Raw genomic sequence first — 19,666 nt, 5'->3', positions numbered from 1 at the left:
CCATGAAAGACATGAAAGACCAGGACTCTGACAATAAGCCACAATAAAGGTTGAATGTTCAAGTATTACCATTTACTTATCCTTCTAAAAATTACTTTCGTATAGGGGATTCAAAATACCTGGCCCAAGGAGGAACCAGATAACACCCCGCCTGGGTGACAGCCCAAAAACTTGTCCCCTTGAGCCCTGTGCCCCTCGGCCCCGTGGTCCATGCGGTCACCAGACTGAAGAGGGTGCTGCACCCCTGGATGTTCAGACTGTTGGGGACAGGATTTGAGCCCCGGTCTTCCATGCGGGGTGGTGGGACTGACAGCATGATGGTATTAACCTAACAACTCTCAGTCCCCATTTCCACCTCATGAACCTTCAATCTCGCCTGTCCACCCACACCATATCCTAAATCTGGGCGAAATCCATGTCCATCCAGTGCAAAAAAACCCCAAAGGAATCCTGAACCCCAACCTCAACCCCACCCAACCCAACCCTAACCCTAACTCCTTGGTCACTCTGACGTCTCTCCCGCTAATGCAACCACGTGTTTTTTTAGAATCTTTGGACGAGAAAAATTGCTTGAAAATTTAACCCAAACTGTTGTTTATTGTGCTGCTGGGAGTTGAGATATTTTGTAAGTAGATTACCTTATTCTATAAACAATGCAGCATGCCTAGCCAAACATTTAGTGACTCTTGGCCTGTAAATGAAGAGTGAAAGCCATAGACCACAAAATAAACAGGACAAAAATCTGGGCTGTACGATGGGAAGTGATTTGACTGTTGGTTTATTGGACCTGCGCTAAAATATAATGCCTCGCAGTGCAACACAAAAAAGAATCTGTGACTGAGCGGTTTGTGATCTTTAAAACCTCAGTCAGTAAAGAACTGTAAACAATAAAGATAACTCATCACTTTGCTAAGCAGTCAGGAGGACGCTGCTTTGCTGTATCCACCCAGTTGTTTGCCTTTGGTCCTTAATTTAATTCAGAGGCGAAATTTAGAGAAAATAAATCTATCCTTCAAACTTCAGCTGGTCCTGCGGGGCGATCTGTGTGATGGTCTGTGAGACTAAAAATGTGAATATGATTATTTTGTTTAAAAAGAGAGAGATCTCTAGATTATACGTAAGTGGGTAAGTAGGTTTGAAACAGAATTTGAAAAGATTGTATTCAGTGCACAGCAGGCCCTAATTACACTACCCTATCCCCCATCTACTGAAGTAACAAAAACATTCAAACACAGGTGTGTTGTGCTCTTTTGACCTGCTCCAAGCAGATCTCTGACTGATCCTCAGGAAAAAGCCACTTTTCCAGAGCTTCTCCAGTGTGTCATTTGATTATTATCAAAGTTATGCTAACAAAGTATAGCAGATTTCTTATGAATGGAATCAAACCCAAAAAAGTACAGCATGATCCTTTAACCTGACCTGAACCTGAAAAGTTGTTTTATCTTCCTGGACTGGGGCTTCAGTTTTCATGTCACTTGATCGGCACACAAGTCTCTCATGGCACTCATCTCAAGAAGCTTTCATGGCGCAGGAAAGTATCGTTCACATTATTTGTTCCCAACACATAAGCTCTGTGATGGAGTGTGGGCTCATTTTATAAAGTGCTGTGGGCCCCTTTTCCTGGAAAGACCATGAATCAAAAACAGACAGTCTGCTCAGTGAAGACTTAGAGGTTGGGTGCGTTTTTCACCATAGACGAGTGAGAAAAAGGGGAAGAGTGAGGGAGCGTGTCCATCGGGTTCATGAAGGATTAACAGATTTGGCATTCCTGCTTTTCAGATTCAGGAGCAGTTACAGGTTTCGGGGACGAGGTGCTGCCGCTGATGGTGTCACAGGTCTGTGCTGTTTATGCCAAAACCAGTTCTCACAACATCATGTAAATAACTTCAGTTTCTTTTAGACCACTGATCAAGGAACGTATACATCCACTAATGGTCTGAAACCTGCGACTCTGGAGCTGCGTGTAGCTCCTCCCCCTTTGATCCATGTGAATTTGTTAAAAAAAATATTTGGAAATGGCTAACTGTTATTTCTTTAACATTTTAATTTTCAAGACAATGTTCTGCAATAGACTTTTGAGATTTGAGCCCAACTCAACCTCTTACGTTTTGAGAAACTTTTACCAACTACCTATCTTATTGAGATGATTTACATTTCTTCTTTAGATAAACTTAAGTTTCCAAAACCAAAAGAAAGATTATAAAATATTATAGGTCGGCAAAACTTTTTAATCATGACTCGTCTTCTTGAGTCTATGGATGCATAATTTAAAAAAAGTCTTCAGGAAAAAGAGGGACTCTAATCGTTGCAGCTCCAGAAAGAGTTTTTTTCTTTTTGTTGGCCAAAAATGGGTCTTCTGATCATAAAGGTTGCAGATCCCTGTTTTAAGTTTCCAGGCATGCACCTCCTCCAAGGATGCTTTCCCAGAGACATAGCTTTCTAGAGTTGTTTCGATGGCAAGTAAGATAATTGACAAACCCATAAAGCCTTTGACCCAACTTTTTTTTTTCACTGAAAGGACGAGGAAGAATGTAAGGAGCATCCTAACAGACACTACAGAGTCCTTCTAGCAACTAAAAGTGTATGTAAGACGTCCTTCATCCCACGTGTCTTCAATAACTTTTAACTTTGCAAAGTGACTGATGAGACTTAAGCCACAGACATGACATGAACTGCTTTTAATGTATGTTTAATTTGTTTATGTTCAATATGTAATGTGATCTGCCACATGTCTGCTTTTATTAAGTTCTGTGTTGTCTTTTCTTGCATTTGGCGCGCAAAAGAAAAATTTCCATTCTGGTGGCCAAAAAAAGTTTTACTCTCTCCTATTCTATTCTATTCTATTCTATTCTATTCTATTCTGTTCTTTTCTTGTCTATTCTATGGCTCGCTCATTCATAGAAATGTCATGTGAAACAAGTTCGTTGAAGTTTAAACTTCGTTTGAACTTTAAAAATCAATCACTGAAATTCAAAACAGCACATTTAATTCCAGAAAAAAAAAAAACTGAACGACATGAAACAACTTCCTTTTAAATGTCTGGCAACAAACCTGACCTTGTGTTTCAGATAAAAAATAATTAATAAGGTAAACATATTTGGTAATACAGTTCAGTACAGTTGGCTATAAGATAATGAAAGCCGTGACGTCCTGGTCAATAAAAACAGCAGGACTGCTCAGTAATTAGCCAGAATGGCCTCGACCTCAGAGAAGAAAAAAGGATTTTCACTACAGGGAGCAATATGAGCACAGCTTATTTCTTTTAACTTTGAGTGGCGTGATCATGTTCACGAGTTTGAAATCGGTTTGTGGATTTGGCTTCAGAAACGCAGAGGCCACAGTGTTTTTGTTCTCAGTTCTTGCCAAAGCAATTTGCCTCTTCATTTACCTCAGATGATCAGATATAGAGATGTTCTGATAACTTCCTGGTTCCTAAACACTGATTAAATACTTTTAACAAACACAAGGTGTGAGGCCAGATTACAAAAACATACATGAGTGCTCATGTTTCAGACACTGTATAAAGACGAGTGTTGGAGTTTGGTTAGTCTGTCAGCTTCCTGCCAATTTCAGGTAATCGGACGCTTTATCAGCGTTTAGATGTTAAAAGACAGAACAAAAAAAAAAAACGCCTGAAGAACACCAGTACATTTGATGTCACGAAGCTCATTATAGAGTACACTTTATTAATATTAATATACGTAATCTGCTCCAAATCAAAGGGTCTGTTTACCCAAATACAAGGAGGGGGGATTATACATAACATGTGCTGCAGGTGCAAGGCTAGTTTCAGCCTCCACTGAGATTCTCATTAGGTTCATGTCAGTCAGCGTGCAAGGTGGAAAAAAAGTGAAGATTCTGAACCTTGCAGCAAAGGGTGGTTGTTGTTTTTTTTGCACAGAATTTGAGCTCTCCTCTGCCAAGACTGCTGCACCAGTACAGACAGAAATAAGACTGTGGGTGTGCATGTACCACGTCTAATTTTCTCCACAACACAGAGTGGGTCATTACAGATAGGGTTGGGGATTAACAGAATACAGCTAAACTGTTGTTATTCTGAATACATTCACTGTCTTTAAAAATAATCTTTAAAAAAAAATTCTTGAAGGGATTATTTTCTCTGAATTATTTATGAGGCATTTCGCAAACAGTTTCCAAACAGTATAAAAGAAATATTCATGTAGACAGGCTGTGCATGACTGTGTTGTTTCTGACAAAATAATTTAGAATTTATTTTAAAATGAACAGTTATTATAATTAGACCATTTTAGTTTAGAACAAAAGACTGAAAGTCGGTGGAGGTGAATTTTCATTTGTGGTACTGAAATCATTAAAAAAAAGACAAAAACATGACATTTGAAAGAGACTCAACAGGAACAAAATTAAATTAATTAAAAAAAAACTATATTATTTTTTTATTGCCCAAACTCAGTGTTATTGATTACAGCACTTAAAGGTCCAGTATGTAAGATTTACAGGGAGTGATACGGCAGAAATGTAATATAATATTCATAGTTTTTTTGTTTGTTTTTTTAAGTGTATAATCACCTCAAAGTAAGATCCTTTGTATTTTTCATTACATTAGAATGAGTCATTTATATCTACAAAGGGTGCGGGTGTTCTTCCACGGAGGCCACCATGTTTCTGCAGTAGCCCACAACGGCTCTAGACAGTGCCTTTCGGCCACATTAGGTTCTACACGCTTAAGAGCAGAGGAAGACAAGATGTCTGCAAACCGCTAGATGTCACTAAATCCTGCACACTGCACCTTTAAGATAAAAAAAGAACATCCTCAAAATCTGGCACCATATGATGGTGATGAAGAGAACCTCATGCAGTGTGAGTTGCAGAAATTGAGGAATAAATCTGTTTCTACTGTAACTTCAAGAAGGTCTGAGCTCAATCAAAACCAGAACTTTGACTGTTGTAAAACTGTAAATGTTCTCTGTATAGTTTCTAAGGCATGTGAGGGGTCATGCCTACTATTATTTTCATAATATTTTGCCCTCAAATTCCAAATGTCCGCACTGTCCAAATTTATACCCATTTATGATTTATCGTGGCTCTTTTTACATACTCTGACCGAAACTTAATTTGTGATGTTTTTTAATCAGTTCTGAGTGACGACTGAAGGGAAATCAAACAAGCTGTCATTTTAGAGTCAGATTCAGATCGTATCACTCTAGACCGCACATCGTGGTACGGAGCACAAACATAAAACATTATTCCTCAGCCTCACAGCAATCGACAACACACTTTATCTGCATAATATTAAACACAATATGATGGTCATGAACAAAAACTCATGCAGTATGAGTTGCAGAAACTGAGGAATAAATCTGTTTCTACTGCAACATCAAGAAGGTCTGAGCTTAATCAAAACCAGATCTTTGACTTTGTGTTGTTAGACGTTTGGATGTTTCCTATATATTTACTGAGGCATGTGAGAGGTTGTGTGTGTCCGTCTGGCTGTGAGGATGTTTGCGTGTATTTATGGTTATGCATGCATGTGTCTGACTGTAATTTTCATAATGTTTTGCCCTAAAATTGGAAATTTCCACATTGTCCTAATTTTGCAATTATTTCTACTTATTAATTCTGGCTCCTTTTACATACTTGGACCAAGACTTTAATTTGGGATGTTTTTAATCAGTAAAGCCTCTCCAGCTCATTCACTCTCCCTTGATTATGATAAACATAAAAACCAATTTGTTTCATAATATTTACTTTTTAAACGAGGCGGCTGAAAACAACTCATTAATGTGATAAAAGGAAGCTGGAAACTATCCAAAGTGATGAAAACAGCAAAGAAATGAGCAGAATCTGAAGCAGCATAGTGTTTATTTTTGACTGTGAGATGTTAAAATTGAACCTACACATCCTGCAAATCAGGGGCGTCAAACTCCATCACAGAAGGGGCCAAAATTTAAAACAGTCGAAGTCGCGGGCCAGACAGGATTAACATTTACTGAACAGTCTAAAACTGACTATGTTTTATTCAGAAATATGATTCTGAACTACGTTTTCCTCAATAAAATACATAAGATTTAAAATACTTTTTTCTCTTTGCCAATAACATAAAGCAAAATGAGAATATTTCAGCTCAGAATATTTAAGCTCACATATCTGATCAGCAGCAGTTTTTCTGCTGAGGCTTCTGTTTGAAAATGGTTTTTGTCTGGACACAAGACGTCGCACACTTTAATCAAAAACTCTCCCTCGGTAAATGACCGGGCTGATTTGGGTATCTCTTCTTTCACTTTAAAACATTTGTGATGTGCTTTTGTGAACATATCCTGCTGCTGTGACACCCGACTCTTTTTAAACTCTTCTGCCTTCTGTAAGCTTCTACTGCGTGTCCAGGTTTTTGCACTTGTCCTGAAGTTATGTCTCACAGTGCCGTCTTATGTTATGTTCTTGAATTACAGCCACATTAGCTCCACAAACAAGGCACACAGGTTTACCACCGATGTCGACAGACAGCTGCTCTGCCTCCCACAGGCTTTGAAAGTCTGTTTTCAAAGTCCACTTTTTCATTTGGCCATTTATTTTTGGAGCTAGTTTAAGTGTCGCCGACTGATGCGTTCATCCGCTGACCGCTGATCAATGTGTCATTAAAGCAGTGGGAGAAGGGGTTGGTGCACAGGTCTTGATTTGTGCAGCAGCTGTTGCAGTGCATTGTGGGATTTGTAGTATGAGTGGTGGGAGTGCTATTTACCAGCCATTCTTAATAGACACCTGAAATTATCTCGCAGGCACTATATAATGAGTTTGGCATGTGTGCTGTAAATGACTGTTTAACCTACAGTTTAGAGCAAGTAAAGTTCCAACGGGCCGGACATTCACATTTAATATGTCTGACCTGTAAAGTAACATTATATCCACAAGGAGAAAACAATACACCTTTGAAATCCGACATTAGACGTTGAAGCTTGTGGTTTTAACAAACATAATACTGCATTTAAAAGGGCAGTTCTCTCCAAAATCAAAAATTCCTATTTTTCCTCATACCTGTAGTGCTATTTATTCAGCTAATGTTTTTTTGGTGTGAGTTGCAGAGTTTTGGAGATATCGGCTGTAGAGATGTCCGCCCTCTCTCGAATATAATGGAACTAGATGGCACTCGGAGTGCGTTGCTAAAAGCCCCCATAATTCACAGGATTTGTTATGAGCAGTTTCATGTTGGAACTGCTTTTGTGTTTCTGTAGAGTCTACTGGGAAATGAAACTGCTCACAACAAGGTTTGTGGATTATCTTGGGTAAGGAGGTCGTTACTTTCTGGAAAGAGACTTTGCTGTTGAGGTTTTCCAAATTATTCTTCCTGCACTTTGAGCCCCACAAGCGAAGTGCCATCTAGTTCCATTATACTGGAGAGAAGGCAGACATCTCTATGTCGATAAATCCAAAAACCTGCAACTCACATGCAGAAAAAATATGTATTTTTGATTTGGAGGTGAACTATCCCTTTAAAGAACCAGAAAGATGATCATCATTCTATTAGCTGGCTAGTTAGTTATGTCTGTTGTTAAGCACATATAACTTTAAAAAGTAGTTCCTACATGAAACTGCTCAAAACAAGGTCTGTGGATTATCTTGAGCAACCATGTCATGACTTCTGGAAGGAGACATCGCTGTAGAGTTTTTCAAATGTAACCTTTTTTTGGCGCTTTGAGCGCCACAAGCCGAGCACTGTCAAGTTCCATTACATTTGAGAGAAGGCAGACATCCCTGTGGCAGATTTCTCCAAAACTCACACCAAAACGATCTAGAGCCAGAGGAAAAGTATGTATTTTTGATTTTTAGCAGCTGACCATTTGACTCTCATACTCTGCTTAACAGCTTGAATTAAAACTTTTTAAAATAAAAAAAGTTCTTACAGCAAATATAACCAATTAATGGGCTCATTAACCTGTTAATAAAATGATGCTCTTCTAATAAACAGAATGATAGGTTTTTTAAATAACAATGATGTACTGTTTTCATATTTAGGAATGATCAAAAGGCTAGGTTGAGGTTTTTAAAGGGCTGGATTTGACCCATGGGCTGCGAGTTGAACAGGCTTAGAGAGACAGACTACTGGATCCCTGTGACTGACAGGATAAGAGGCTCAGTAGCAGATCAGGACATGTTCAGGTATGAGTGTGTGTACAGTAACCGTGTGCATGTGATCAAGGCCTTCTTGATAGAAAGCCGATCTCTCATCAGAATAAATCAAGGTACAAACAGAAAATAACCTCAGCTTATTGTGTTGGTTCATCAATTTTCTTTTAAAAAATTGAATACGAATGATTTGGCATTTGTTAGATAATTTCTCCGTCCTTGAAATCAGGTTCAAATTAGATGAAGCCCAGGCAGATTTCCGTCCAATTTGCCTCTTCAAAGCATTGCAGAGAGTTCCAGACATTATCAGGCCGCCTGACATAATTTAAAGCCTGTTTGATATAAATCTGGACTGAACGTCACCGCTTCACCCTGCACGAGTCATCGCTACGTCTGGCTGAGAGGCATGCTAACAAAATGCAAGACAAGTCTGCCGAGAGATAAGTTTTCACAAGAGGACTTCAAACAGATCGCGTTTCAGTCGTACGGAGCCGTCTTTATAGAGCAATAAACTTTACTTAAAGCTCAATAAACTTAACTGTGTTGGCATGCTGCTGAGAGGAACCCGCTTTCACACTGCAGGAGGACATTTAAAATGGCAGCTGCTAAAAGTTAGCATGTTTTATGGGTTTTCTGTACAGCTGTGATGGAAAAAAGCTCACCGAACGGCATGGAATGTGTCAGGAACACAACCGTAATGTTTCTTAAGGAACAGAAAAAAGGTAAGAGGAGAGCCGGGGAGAAATCACTGCTCCTCAGTGTGTTTGCGAGTTTGGGTGCAAAAAGGTTGTGTAACACTCACCTCTCATGGGTGAACAGGGTCCATCTCTGATGATAGGCGACTGTTCTCCTTAACAAAACAACAGAAGAAAAGACCAGAGTCAAAACACACACACACACACACACACACACACACACACACACACAAATATGTACCGTAAGTATCCAGGTGTTCAGTGAAATTGGCCTCAGCTTATTATTCTGCAAAATATTCGATCAAATAAGGGCAACGGTGGAAGGCTGGAATGCTTTCATATATATACAGAAAAAGAAACCCTCTAAAAGTTATGTTTATACTGCAAAACTCTTCTGAGTCAAACCAAGTTTATCTGCCATCTGTAGTCAGGCCTACAACATATTATTATGGGAAGGTATTACGAGCCTTTATGCACTGCAATTTTAAATGCATTATATTAAATTAAAGCATCACAAATATTAGTAGTAAACGTAGACAATCGCTAGTCACCTTTTGACCCGCTATGAGCCTGCAATATACTCCTATCTACTAAAGAAAACAAGTCAAGAAATGAAGGACAGTTATTGTTTGCCTCCCTGTGCGACCGCTGTGGGACCACAGGTTTTTAAAAGGAAAATAAACTCCACCAGATAATGCTGTGAAACTGTGTGGTTTGATCCCCGGTGGAAATCCCTGTGATTACTTTTAAAGCTTCCTTTGTTTTTGATGTAAATACAGCGGTGGCGAGGAAAGGGAGGGAATGCAGTTGCTGTTTGCAGCTGCATTCTGGGTTGTACGACGGTTCGGCTTCTTCAACTTGCCATCGGGGCCGGCTGTGTGATCATGGCTACGACAGAGACTGCAAAGAAGGAAAGGATACACAAACCGCTTTCACTGGCGCCTGAGTTCTCTGAAATACACACCAGCAGTTTATTATCTTGTCTCAGGTGTATAGCAATCTCCTTTTGCCACAGCTTGTTCCTAAAAACATGCTCATGCTCAGTATTTGTGCGTGGCTAGTCGGTTCTCACTGTGTTGAAAGATCATCATCGAGGCACAGACGTTCCATGTCACGAGACATCCACTCTGTCTCACTTAACGTCGTCTCATCCCAGCACGTCAAATCGCACTTTGGTTAGGTTTAGACACAAAAACTAGTTGATTTGATTTAAATCAAGACCATGTTTGGGGTTAGGTTACTTATGACTTATGACATCACTAAAGCATGATGCAACACAAAAAATCACGCGACAAAACGCACATTATGATAGCTGCTTGCACTTTTTTGCACAGATAGCTTAACGGTAGGAAGTGGTTTTGATGGGTAGACATATGTATCAATCAACAATCAGTATGTTGACTTATAGTCTTTACTAGTTGACTATATTTTGTCCATCCAAGCGTTAGATGAAGTTGGGCCACTGCAGTAATTAAAAGTAGACATAAGCCACTTTGATTGGTCACTGTCTACCTAGGCAGCTGCACCTTAACAATCTACAGTTATGCTAACTGTTATAGTAGGTAGGCATAGTGACTCTATGAGCTAAAGGCGTAACATCAGTATGCTAATATACTCACAAGGACAATCCTAAATGCTGATGTTTAGCAGGTATAACTTTTTACCATGTTGACAATTATAGTTTAGAACAAGCGTCAGCAACTTTGATCAAAAGAGTCAACTATTAAATTCTCTATTTTCCTCAGACTTTTTTTTTTATTTAGCATCTATGGCTAGCCAAGGCAGAGACTAGGCAGTGACAAAATTTAAAGGGAGAGGTGCTGAGCTATAGACAGAAAGCTTTGATGCACTATTTAGTTGACAAAATATTAAAGCTTTTTGTTCCATTCTGTGTATAGGCAACATATTTTCCTATTGGACAGAATTAAAATGTTAAAATGTTATTTATTTCCATTTAATTTTTAGTCAAAGTCACAGGGAGCCACTGGAGAGTTGCAGGTTGCTGACAATAAACACAAAGTGCAGCTGGACGTATTTCATCACCATGTATCTGGTAATAAACCACAGAAAATGAAAAACAATCACAAAAAAGGTCAAATCAAAAGAAATACTAAGACAAATGGAAGTTAGGAAAAACAGGGAAAGGGCAACACAAAATAACTAAAACTGATATTAGTAAGAAATGTTAAAGGTGATTTTATGTTGCCATCCACAGCCATTATTATTATGACACGATTCACACTTTAAACGCTAACATATGTTTCATTTTTTAGTGCTCCAGGTTTCAACTGACTGACATCCACTGTAGGCTCATGACACTCAGGATCAAGTTTCTCCATGTTGGGGTCAGACTCAGAATCAAACATCACATCACATTCGGTGACATGTTACACACTGCTGAGGCCGCTGCTCCAGTCAACACACAGTCACACAATATTTAAACTGACACAGAAACACCAACTTAAAACAGAACAGGATGATAAGATTATGAACATTATTTGGTGCATTATATGAAAGAAAAAAGAGAAAAAAAAGAAACTTGAAGGCTCTGACACTAACTGGTTTTGATCATATAAAACTGGGGCTCTGGTTACAATCTTTGTGATATTTGTTGTTGAGTAAAATGTGCTGTTGGATAACATTGCGCTCCAGGGGCCCAGACAGCACCCCGCACCCCCGCCTGATTACTAGGTAGAACAAGGTATTCAGAAATCCATCTCTGAACGCACAACACAACGAACCTTGAAGCAGATGGGCTACAGCAGCACAAGACCACACCAGTGCCGCTCCTGTCAGCTAAGAACAGGAAACTATGGCTAAAATTCACCAAAACTGGACAATAGAAGATTGGAAAAATGTCGCCTGCTCTGATGAGTCTCGATTTCTGCTGCGACATTCAGATGGTCGAGTCAGAATTTGGCATAAACGTAAAAGCATGGATCCATCCTGCCTTGTATCAACAGTTCAGGCTGCTGCTGCTGGTGTAATGGTGTGGAGGATGTTTTCTTGGCACACTTTTGGGTCCCTCAGTACAAACTGAGCATCATTTAAACTCCACAGCCTGCCTGAGTATTGTTGCTGACCATGTCCATCCCTTTATGACCACAGTGTACTCATCTTTTGATGTCCAACCTGTTACTAGCATGGTGTACCTAGTGAAGTGTCTGGTGAGTGTATATGATGTGATACTTTCATGGGCATTAAAAAGAAAAATTATAAAAAGAATTAATAATCATCAATAAATGGTCAAAATAAAAAGGGATTTTCAAAAACAACATAAAACAATACATTCATTAATTCACAAATAGATAATGAAGTTAGGAAAATAACTGGATTTACAAACTGAATTAAAATGATGACAATTTGAAAACAATGTTAATTAGCTATAGGATGTAACAAGCTCTCTGATTGGTCAGCGAACCGCACCAGCATCACCTTCAATTAACCAGGACAAAAGCGAATCCTCACAAATGAGAAGCTGGAACCACAGTGGTATTAAATATGACATTCACTAATTGATTAACAAAACAGTTGCCGATTAATTTTCTGAGCGACTAATCAATTAACTGACTAATTATTTCACTGTGTGTGCGGCGTGAGTCTCTCCAACTGTTCTGTGTTGGCCCGCGACTAAACTCCCAGACCTCAAACCAGTGGGCTGACCAGGTGGTTTTTAGAGAAAACAGCTGGAGGCCTTGTTTTTATTTTTTGTTTTTAGTTTTTCTACATTTACTGGTGTTCATATGTTGTTGATTCTATTATTCCCCTGAAGCCGACAGACTGAGATCAGACCTGAACTGACATACAGACCCACAGTTTGCTTGTGAGTGAACTTTGTTTATAAAATATCACATTTCAGCCAAATATCTTTTAATAGTGCTTCTTGCTGGCCATGTGGCAGACATTTCTTTAGAGTGTTTCTTTTTTATTGCAGTGTGCTGTTTTGTGCCATTGTATGACTGGTCTTTCCAGTAATGGTAGTTTTGTTAATAGTGTAAATATGAGCTCAACAAAGAAAACACACATGGCAGATGCAGCAAACACATGAGCTGTAGCATTGTTTTTATTCTGCTTCAAGCCTTAAAAGCCAATAATAATAATTATAACAATAATAATAATAATAATAATGATAATGATAATAAAACAGGCTCTCCTGAGGAAATGAAAGCCTGTTAATTAACTGTCTATAACTGCGACAGGAGTTAAACTATCACTATTTGATCAATAAAATATCAGAAAATAGAGAAAAAATTCCCCTCACAATTTCCAAACGTTTTTTCAAATCGCTTGTTTAGTCCAATCAACAGTCAAGCTGAAATGACTGTGCATTAAAAAAGAAATGCAGCAATAAATCTTAACATTAGGGACTTTCTAAATTTGAGTTTTTGCTTAATTAACAACTTAAACAATTAGTCAACTATCGTCAGTTATCATCAGTTAGTTATTATCAGCAGGGCCAGGCTCAGGCCAGAATGACAGACGTTGGTCTGCATGTGACTCAGCCAATGTTGTGTTTTCCTTTGGTGTCTTTTGTGTTTTATTGATCTGTTCAGTTTGTGTCGTTTAGTGCATTCTTCTGATTAAGTGTTCTGAGTTATTCTTCTATCATTGTTCAGTGTTTATTCAACTCAATTGGAATTTGATTTATTAATAAAAGAATACTTCTTTGTACATTTGCCTCAGTTTCCCTTTTCCCTTGGGAAACTGGGTTACTTTTAAATTAAATTTTACTTTTAAATGATTGTTACACCCCTCATCCGCTAGCCAAACCTTTTGGGTTGTAACATTATCCCATGAGAAGATATTTAGATGATTAAATATTAAACAGTGTAAGCAACAAACTCTGTACAGAATACAGTAAAATGTCTGTAAAAACTGCCACAGAAAAAGGGATAAATTGCAGCGATTTACTATGTGTCAAAACTCAGTTTACGGTTTATTTTGATTGTTTAAAATGAAACTGTTGCAAACATTTTTCTTGCTGTTGAATAATTTGTGGTCATCGAATCTAGTCAAGATGGGAAAGTTTTCAAATATTCCAGATTTGTCAGGCTGATTTTTTTATATACAAAGAATTCAAGATATCTGGGACTTTTCCATTTGATGTAACGGTCCAACCATAATAAACACAGAATTGAGATGGTGCTCCACACGTGCAGAGCTCTCTCTCTCACACACACACACACACACGCACGCACGCACGCACGCACGCACGCACGCACGCACGCACGCACGCACGCAGGTGTAAGTACCGGCATATGGTCATGGGTGCCGTCCTGCGTGTGCTCTCCCTCCTCCTCTTCCTCGTCTTCCTCCTCCTCCTCCTCCTCTTCAGCGTCGCTGTTCTGTCTGTGCTCCTCCTCGTCGTCCAGCTCTGAGCTCGACTCCTCCCCGTCCTGCCACGCCTCCTCGCTCTTACACTCCTCTGCCTTCCTCAGCTCTGCACGAACACACACACACAGAGGCACAAAAACCCAAATATTAGATAACAGGGAAAAGTGTAAACTAAGCTGGAAGTGTTACACTCTTGGTCATGAAAACAGACGGTCAAATTCTTCTTCTTCATCATTTCTTCTCCTTTATTCCTCCTTTATTCTTTACTATTTAAAAGGACAGATTGATGGGAAGTGTTGATTAAGATTTGACTCTGATTTTTAATCATGTCTAATGAGGACTGATCAAACAACACATCCAGAACCAATGTAAAAACAAAACTACACACAAAATTCATACTTATGTGCTTTAAATGACTGTGTGTATGTACAGGATAACCACTGTAAATCCAAAGTCTTTCAGATTTCTCAAAAACATCTACACATCAGATAACACCACCACCGGCCAGATTTCAAACAATGATGACACTTCGTATCAGGCGGAAATCAACAGTCTTACAGAGTGGAGCACAGAGAACCAGCTGATTGCTGATTTTAAGAAAAAGGAGGCAAAGACACACACACCTGTGCACATCAGTTTTAGGTTCCTGGGAATCGGCATCTCAGAGAACCCGTCATGGATACCACACCATGGTAAAGAAGGCTCAGAAACGGCAGCATTTCTCAAGGAAACTTAAGAAGGCAAAATTCCAGCAGGGAGTTAGACCTCTCTGGAGCTCAGAAAATTACTTCACCATGTGAGATACATACTGTACATTTCTTTGGCTGTGAATGACTTTGTGGTAAACAAAAAGAATGTATGTGTTCGTGCAACATAACATGAAAGGAAGTATCCCCTTATTTGGTGTAATAACAATGCTTTATGGAAATTTTTGCATTTGTGGCGAAGGAAAGGGTCACCCGGGGTCGGCGTCATGGGGAAGCATTCGCAGGCCACGCCTCCGCAAATGAGTGCTTGACCTACGACCCATTGGTTTCATTACTTCACGTACAGTCACCACACTATTATTGGACTGAAATAAGACAGAACAGAGAATAATGGATATAAGAACACCTGTAAATGACCTCGGGATCAACCAGCCCAACCGAATCGTTTTACAACACCCTGCCAGCATTTTCACCGGGAGGAAGCGTTCATTTGTCCTTGTTTGGTATTACAACCAAGACTGGCTTGAATACAGTGTCAAAGCCAATGCAGCATTTTTGTTTTTGTTGCCAGCAGTTCAGCGGCCACCGCACGTCTCAAACACTGGATCTGATTGATTTGATTCACTGATATTGTCTTTTAATGAATGCATAAACTGTGAAAAGTGCGGGAGAGACGCATCAATACTAATTAGAAAAGAGATTTCAATATTTGTCAACCGGATTGACCCAGAATTGGGACAACAATCCCATGCCACATTCACCTGTAACAACATGTGAAACGAAGTCATAAGTTCACTGAGCAGTGTGGTGACTGAGTCTATAGTGGAGGAAGTAGGGGACTCCTGTTGCACTTTGAAAGTAGATGGGACCCCACAGGATGCAGGAATATATTGATTGTCGTTTGATTTGTAAATAAGTCACATGAGGTCATAGGATGTCTGCTAACCATAGCGACAGCTAAAAAAAAAGTGATACAGACGTTAACAGACACTGTTTAGGCAGAGGTAAATGGAGCCAAACTGGACAAATCACAGATTCTTAGCCAAGTATTAGATGTGGCTGCTCTGATGTCTGGGAAACATGATGGCATCCAGAAGCTACTGCAAGAGAAGACAGGTCACGAGATACCTTATGTACACTACACATTTAGTGGATTTTTTTTATGCATGTGATGGCCTGTACAAGTTCTGCAAGAAGCCGACAGTCACTGTGCACAATAAAGGTGTGCATCTTAAATGTCTACTGGAACAGAGATGGACAGGGCATCACCATGTCAGTCATTCTAAAATCCTTCAGTGACCTGACATCCCTATTGACTGAAGTCAGCACTGTACTAGCCTTTGGCGCAGAGGTACAGATGGAGGCTCTGTGCGAGCTTCTTATTAACTGCTAACTTGGTTCACAGTTCTCGCCCTGCTAAACCCACCAAACAAGCTTCTTCAGAGGGAAGACACTGACTTGATGACAGGTTTAAGTATTGTGGCTTGTGCAACAGCTCCCCATTTCCTCCGACTCCCAAATGGAGATGTAAAAAGGCCGTGAATGTGGTTGAGTATGTTGTCGTGGGAACCACAGGACACAGGGATGATTATAACAACAAAGAACTGAAGAGACTGTACAACAGGACTATGATTCACTACTGGTAGAGATGGATCACAGATTCTATGCGTGCAACGAGGACTTGGCTCATACATATTTCTGGACGTGAAGGCTGCGAAGCACATTGTAGACCTGTCACAATTTCCAGTTATTGAGACAGAGGATAAAGTTGTTAAGCAGTTTTTGGCTTGCAAAAACAATCACAGCCAATCAAGGGCGACTGGACTGTGGAGCACATCATCTCCAAGCACCACAAGCATCTCACCACAATGCCCAGCGTATTGACGGCTTTCAAACATGCTTTAAGATTTGGAGCCTCCACAGCTATGTGCGGGAACTCATTCTCCACCCTGAGAAACATAGTTTTGGACCACAGATGCTCAGCTGGCGTTTTTAGAATGACAACCAGAAAATGTATAACTGAGTAAAAGGACGCTGTTCAGCCCCAACAGTCTCTGCCTGCATTTTTGGGTCTGCCAAAAGTCACTCAGTGAGACTGAAGTGTGTGTGTGTGTGTGTGTGTGTGTGTGTGTGTGTGTGTGTGTGTGTGTGTGTATTAAGAAGGTAAGAATCATTTACATCGTAGGTGGAGTTCTTGAATGGTAGTTTGTGCCGCCCTCTGGTTCTCCTATGCTCCCCGATTAGATTTGCCCTGCTGCCAACTCTAGGGTTACCATTCCCCTATTGTTATCTTTACATATACAGCTGTGAGGTCTGTGTTGCTAACAATGAGGGAGTACAGCCAGTCTTATTAAACATGTGAATTAAGCCTCCAGCAAGCAGCAGCAAAGAACAATCTCTGGCACCCCTTCGCACAAGAGCAACACCAGACCTCTGAATCGTTTGGCAAAATATCAGGTATAGGCCTGTGAATCTGAGGCCTGGAATCAGGCTACACACAACCACCCACACACATGCACAGAGACACTTTTTTCATGCTTGAGTTCAGCACTGAAGTCAGTCCAGCTCCATATGCTTTCAGGGAAGCTCGGTCACAACTTAACACTGTGCAGGCTGCTTCTGCTTTCTTTTCATCCTGCCTCTCATCTGTGGTTTTGTATTCTAACATTCTGGAGCATTTTTTTGTTTTTTTCCTACCAGTTACAATTGTAAACACATACAGTAACTTTTCACTGCACTGCCATTACCACTGTCACTGACACTTCACCGCCAAAATAATAAAAAAAAAAAACAACAACAAACAAACAAAATTTTCCAGTAGCCTTGGTGTGAGCAGCTGAGTTTTGGAGATATCGGTCACAGACAACAGCACTGGTATAGTTTCATCTATAAAGCCATATTGGGCAAACTTCCAGCCTACCTAGCTACCAAATTTTAACTGATCTAGGGAAAACCTACAAAAGATCAACACATTCGTATCCACCGACAATTTTAAGGGCATCGTGAAGAATGTGGTGATGAAGACACGTCCCTGTTTTTCTTGAAATACCACTATGTTTGAATAGCTGTTGTTGTTTTATTGTGGATTTTTGTCTAATAAGTTGTATTTGTTGCATTATAATATGTTGTGACTGGCCGCTTCCTTGGCGAGGTCTTTCTTATAAAATAGATTTTGAATCTCATTGCGGTCCAAATTGGTCCAAAAACATTTTGAAAGCCATGAAGAGCCGCATGATTAAATCATTTTATCCCCATTCAGGTAAGCTGGGAGTCACCCACTCTGTACCACTTTTACGCCACAGACATTACAAGAAAAAGCAAGTTCAAAGGTCACAATATTAATATACGATATTGATGATAAAATATTACTGTGATGCTACAGGTAGCATTCACAGTAACCTGATTTATTAAGCTGGGGGCCTCAGGTTGACCACATCCCGCTCAGACTGGGCAGGTCCACAGATCTGAGGCCTTGTGTTCATTGAAGCGTTCTGGACCACAGCCTGACAGCAGATGGGAGAAATATGTCTTGGCCTCACTCTGAGGTCTCTGGGTGCTATTATCCGTTGAATTTGCTGTAATTATAGTTAACATTAAAGATACCGAATGACGTGAACAGATGTCAAGAGTGATGACTGCATCCAACTGCACACTTGTCCAGCAGAATTTGATCTTATTTTGCAACTTCAGTTGTCAGTTTGTCTGCTTTTTGGTTTATTTGTCAATTGTTTGTGACCTTAAATGGGAACAATTATTCTGTTGCGTCTAATATGTTTTGGATATGACATTTAAGTCATGCACAAAATATAAAACACAACATACAAATCAAACAACCTAAAAAACGTATTAAAAAATATGCTGTTTACATCTGGACGAAAGTTGAGCTACGACACAGCTGTTTGTGAACATTTAAATTGACCTACATAAACAAATCAAACAAACTTGGAAATGCCAGTTGTTTACATCCTGCAAATATCCTTTTAATATGTTGCATTTTAGTTTTGCGCAAAATGTCTAAAAGTGCAGGTGTGGCTTATCACTATTTTCACATAAATACCTCCACGCTTTTTTCAAATCTCCTGTGAGTTTAGTTGACAGACCAGATGGAATAAATAACATTTTTTTGGCACAACTTCATACCTCGTATATGTACCTCTTACCTTAAAACTTTACTGTTAAAATATAGAATAACACATTTAGGCTTGTGTCCTGGTGGAGATCCGTACGCCGCAGAAATCTCCACAGCAAAGAGCAAAAGACGAGAGTGTGTTAGTTTTAGAGGGAGTGAAGGAGGGAGGTGTTATTTCTCAAAGTACTTCTCTGTGTTTAACCTTGAAGTAAAGAATCAAATGTTTCAGCGGGTGCATCTGAAATGGCACCCTGAAACTAAAATAAATATAAAACTGTTTCTCATGGTCTCTGATGCACTCTGAGTCTCGTAAACACTTCACACTAGATCATAAAAGAATAGCATGGAGTGGAGTTGTGGTTTATGGGGACCTTAGGTCTGATCTTTCACCTGCACATAAGGACATCAGTGTCTAAGGGGGACTTGACCTGTAAACAGTCTAAGTCAGCTCTTGCCCTCCTTCATACGTAATGCATTTCAGTGTTGTTTGTAATGTGTCACGATGCCTGTGATGAAGGCCTACAACAATTAAGTTATTCTGCATACTACTACTATAGTTTTTGTCTGTGTGGACAGATACCCCTGGAAAACAATTACACACCTACAGTACATGTTCCATTTTTTTTTTTAACTCTTAAAAATGTATTTTTAAAACTTAAAAAGCTCATCATTCAATCATCATCATCAATACCACAGAAACA

General features: G+C 39.6%; 1 protein-coding gene across 1 annotated transcript in view; it reads right to left on the bottom strand.

The window, feature by feature from the left end:
* Window positions 1-19,666, bottom strand: part of raly (RALY heterogeneous nuclear ribonucleoprotein) — a 172,278-nt gene that overhangs the window by 9,850 nt on the left and 142,762 nt on the right. The window contains exons 7-8 of the mRNA XM_084745861.1: window positions 14,048-14,235; window positions 8,903-8,950 (exon numbers count right to left, since the gene is read on the bottom strand). Of these exons, the coding sequence (XP_084601987.1) occupies window positions 8,906-8,950; window positions 14,048-14,235 (233 nt within the window). The 3' untranslated portion in view covers window positions 8,903-8,905. The remainder of the gene's footprint in view (window positions 1-8,902; window positions 8,951-14,047; window positions 14,236-19,666) is intronic.

Source organism: Lutjanus erythropterus, chromosome 2, assembly GCF_056507025.1.
Source record: "Lutjanus erythropterus isolate fLutEry1 chromosome 2, fLutEry1.hap2, whole genome shotgun sequence".
Taxonomy (NCBI): Eukaryota; Metazoa; Chordata; class Actinopteri; order Lutjaniformes; family Lutjanidae; genus Lutjanus; species Lutjanus erythropterus.
Note: the sequence above shows the minus strand (reverse complement) of the source record. Positions and strands in the feature narration are given on the sequence as shown.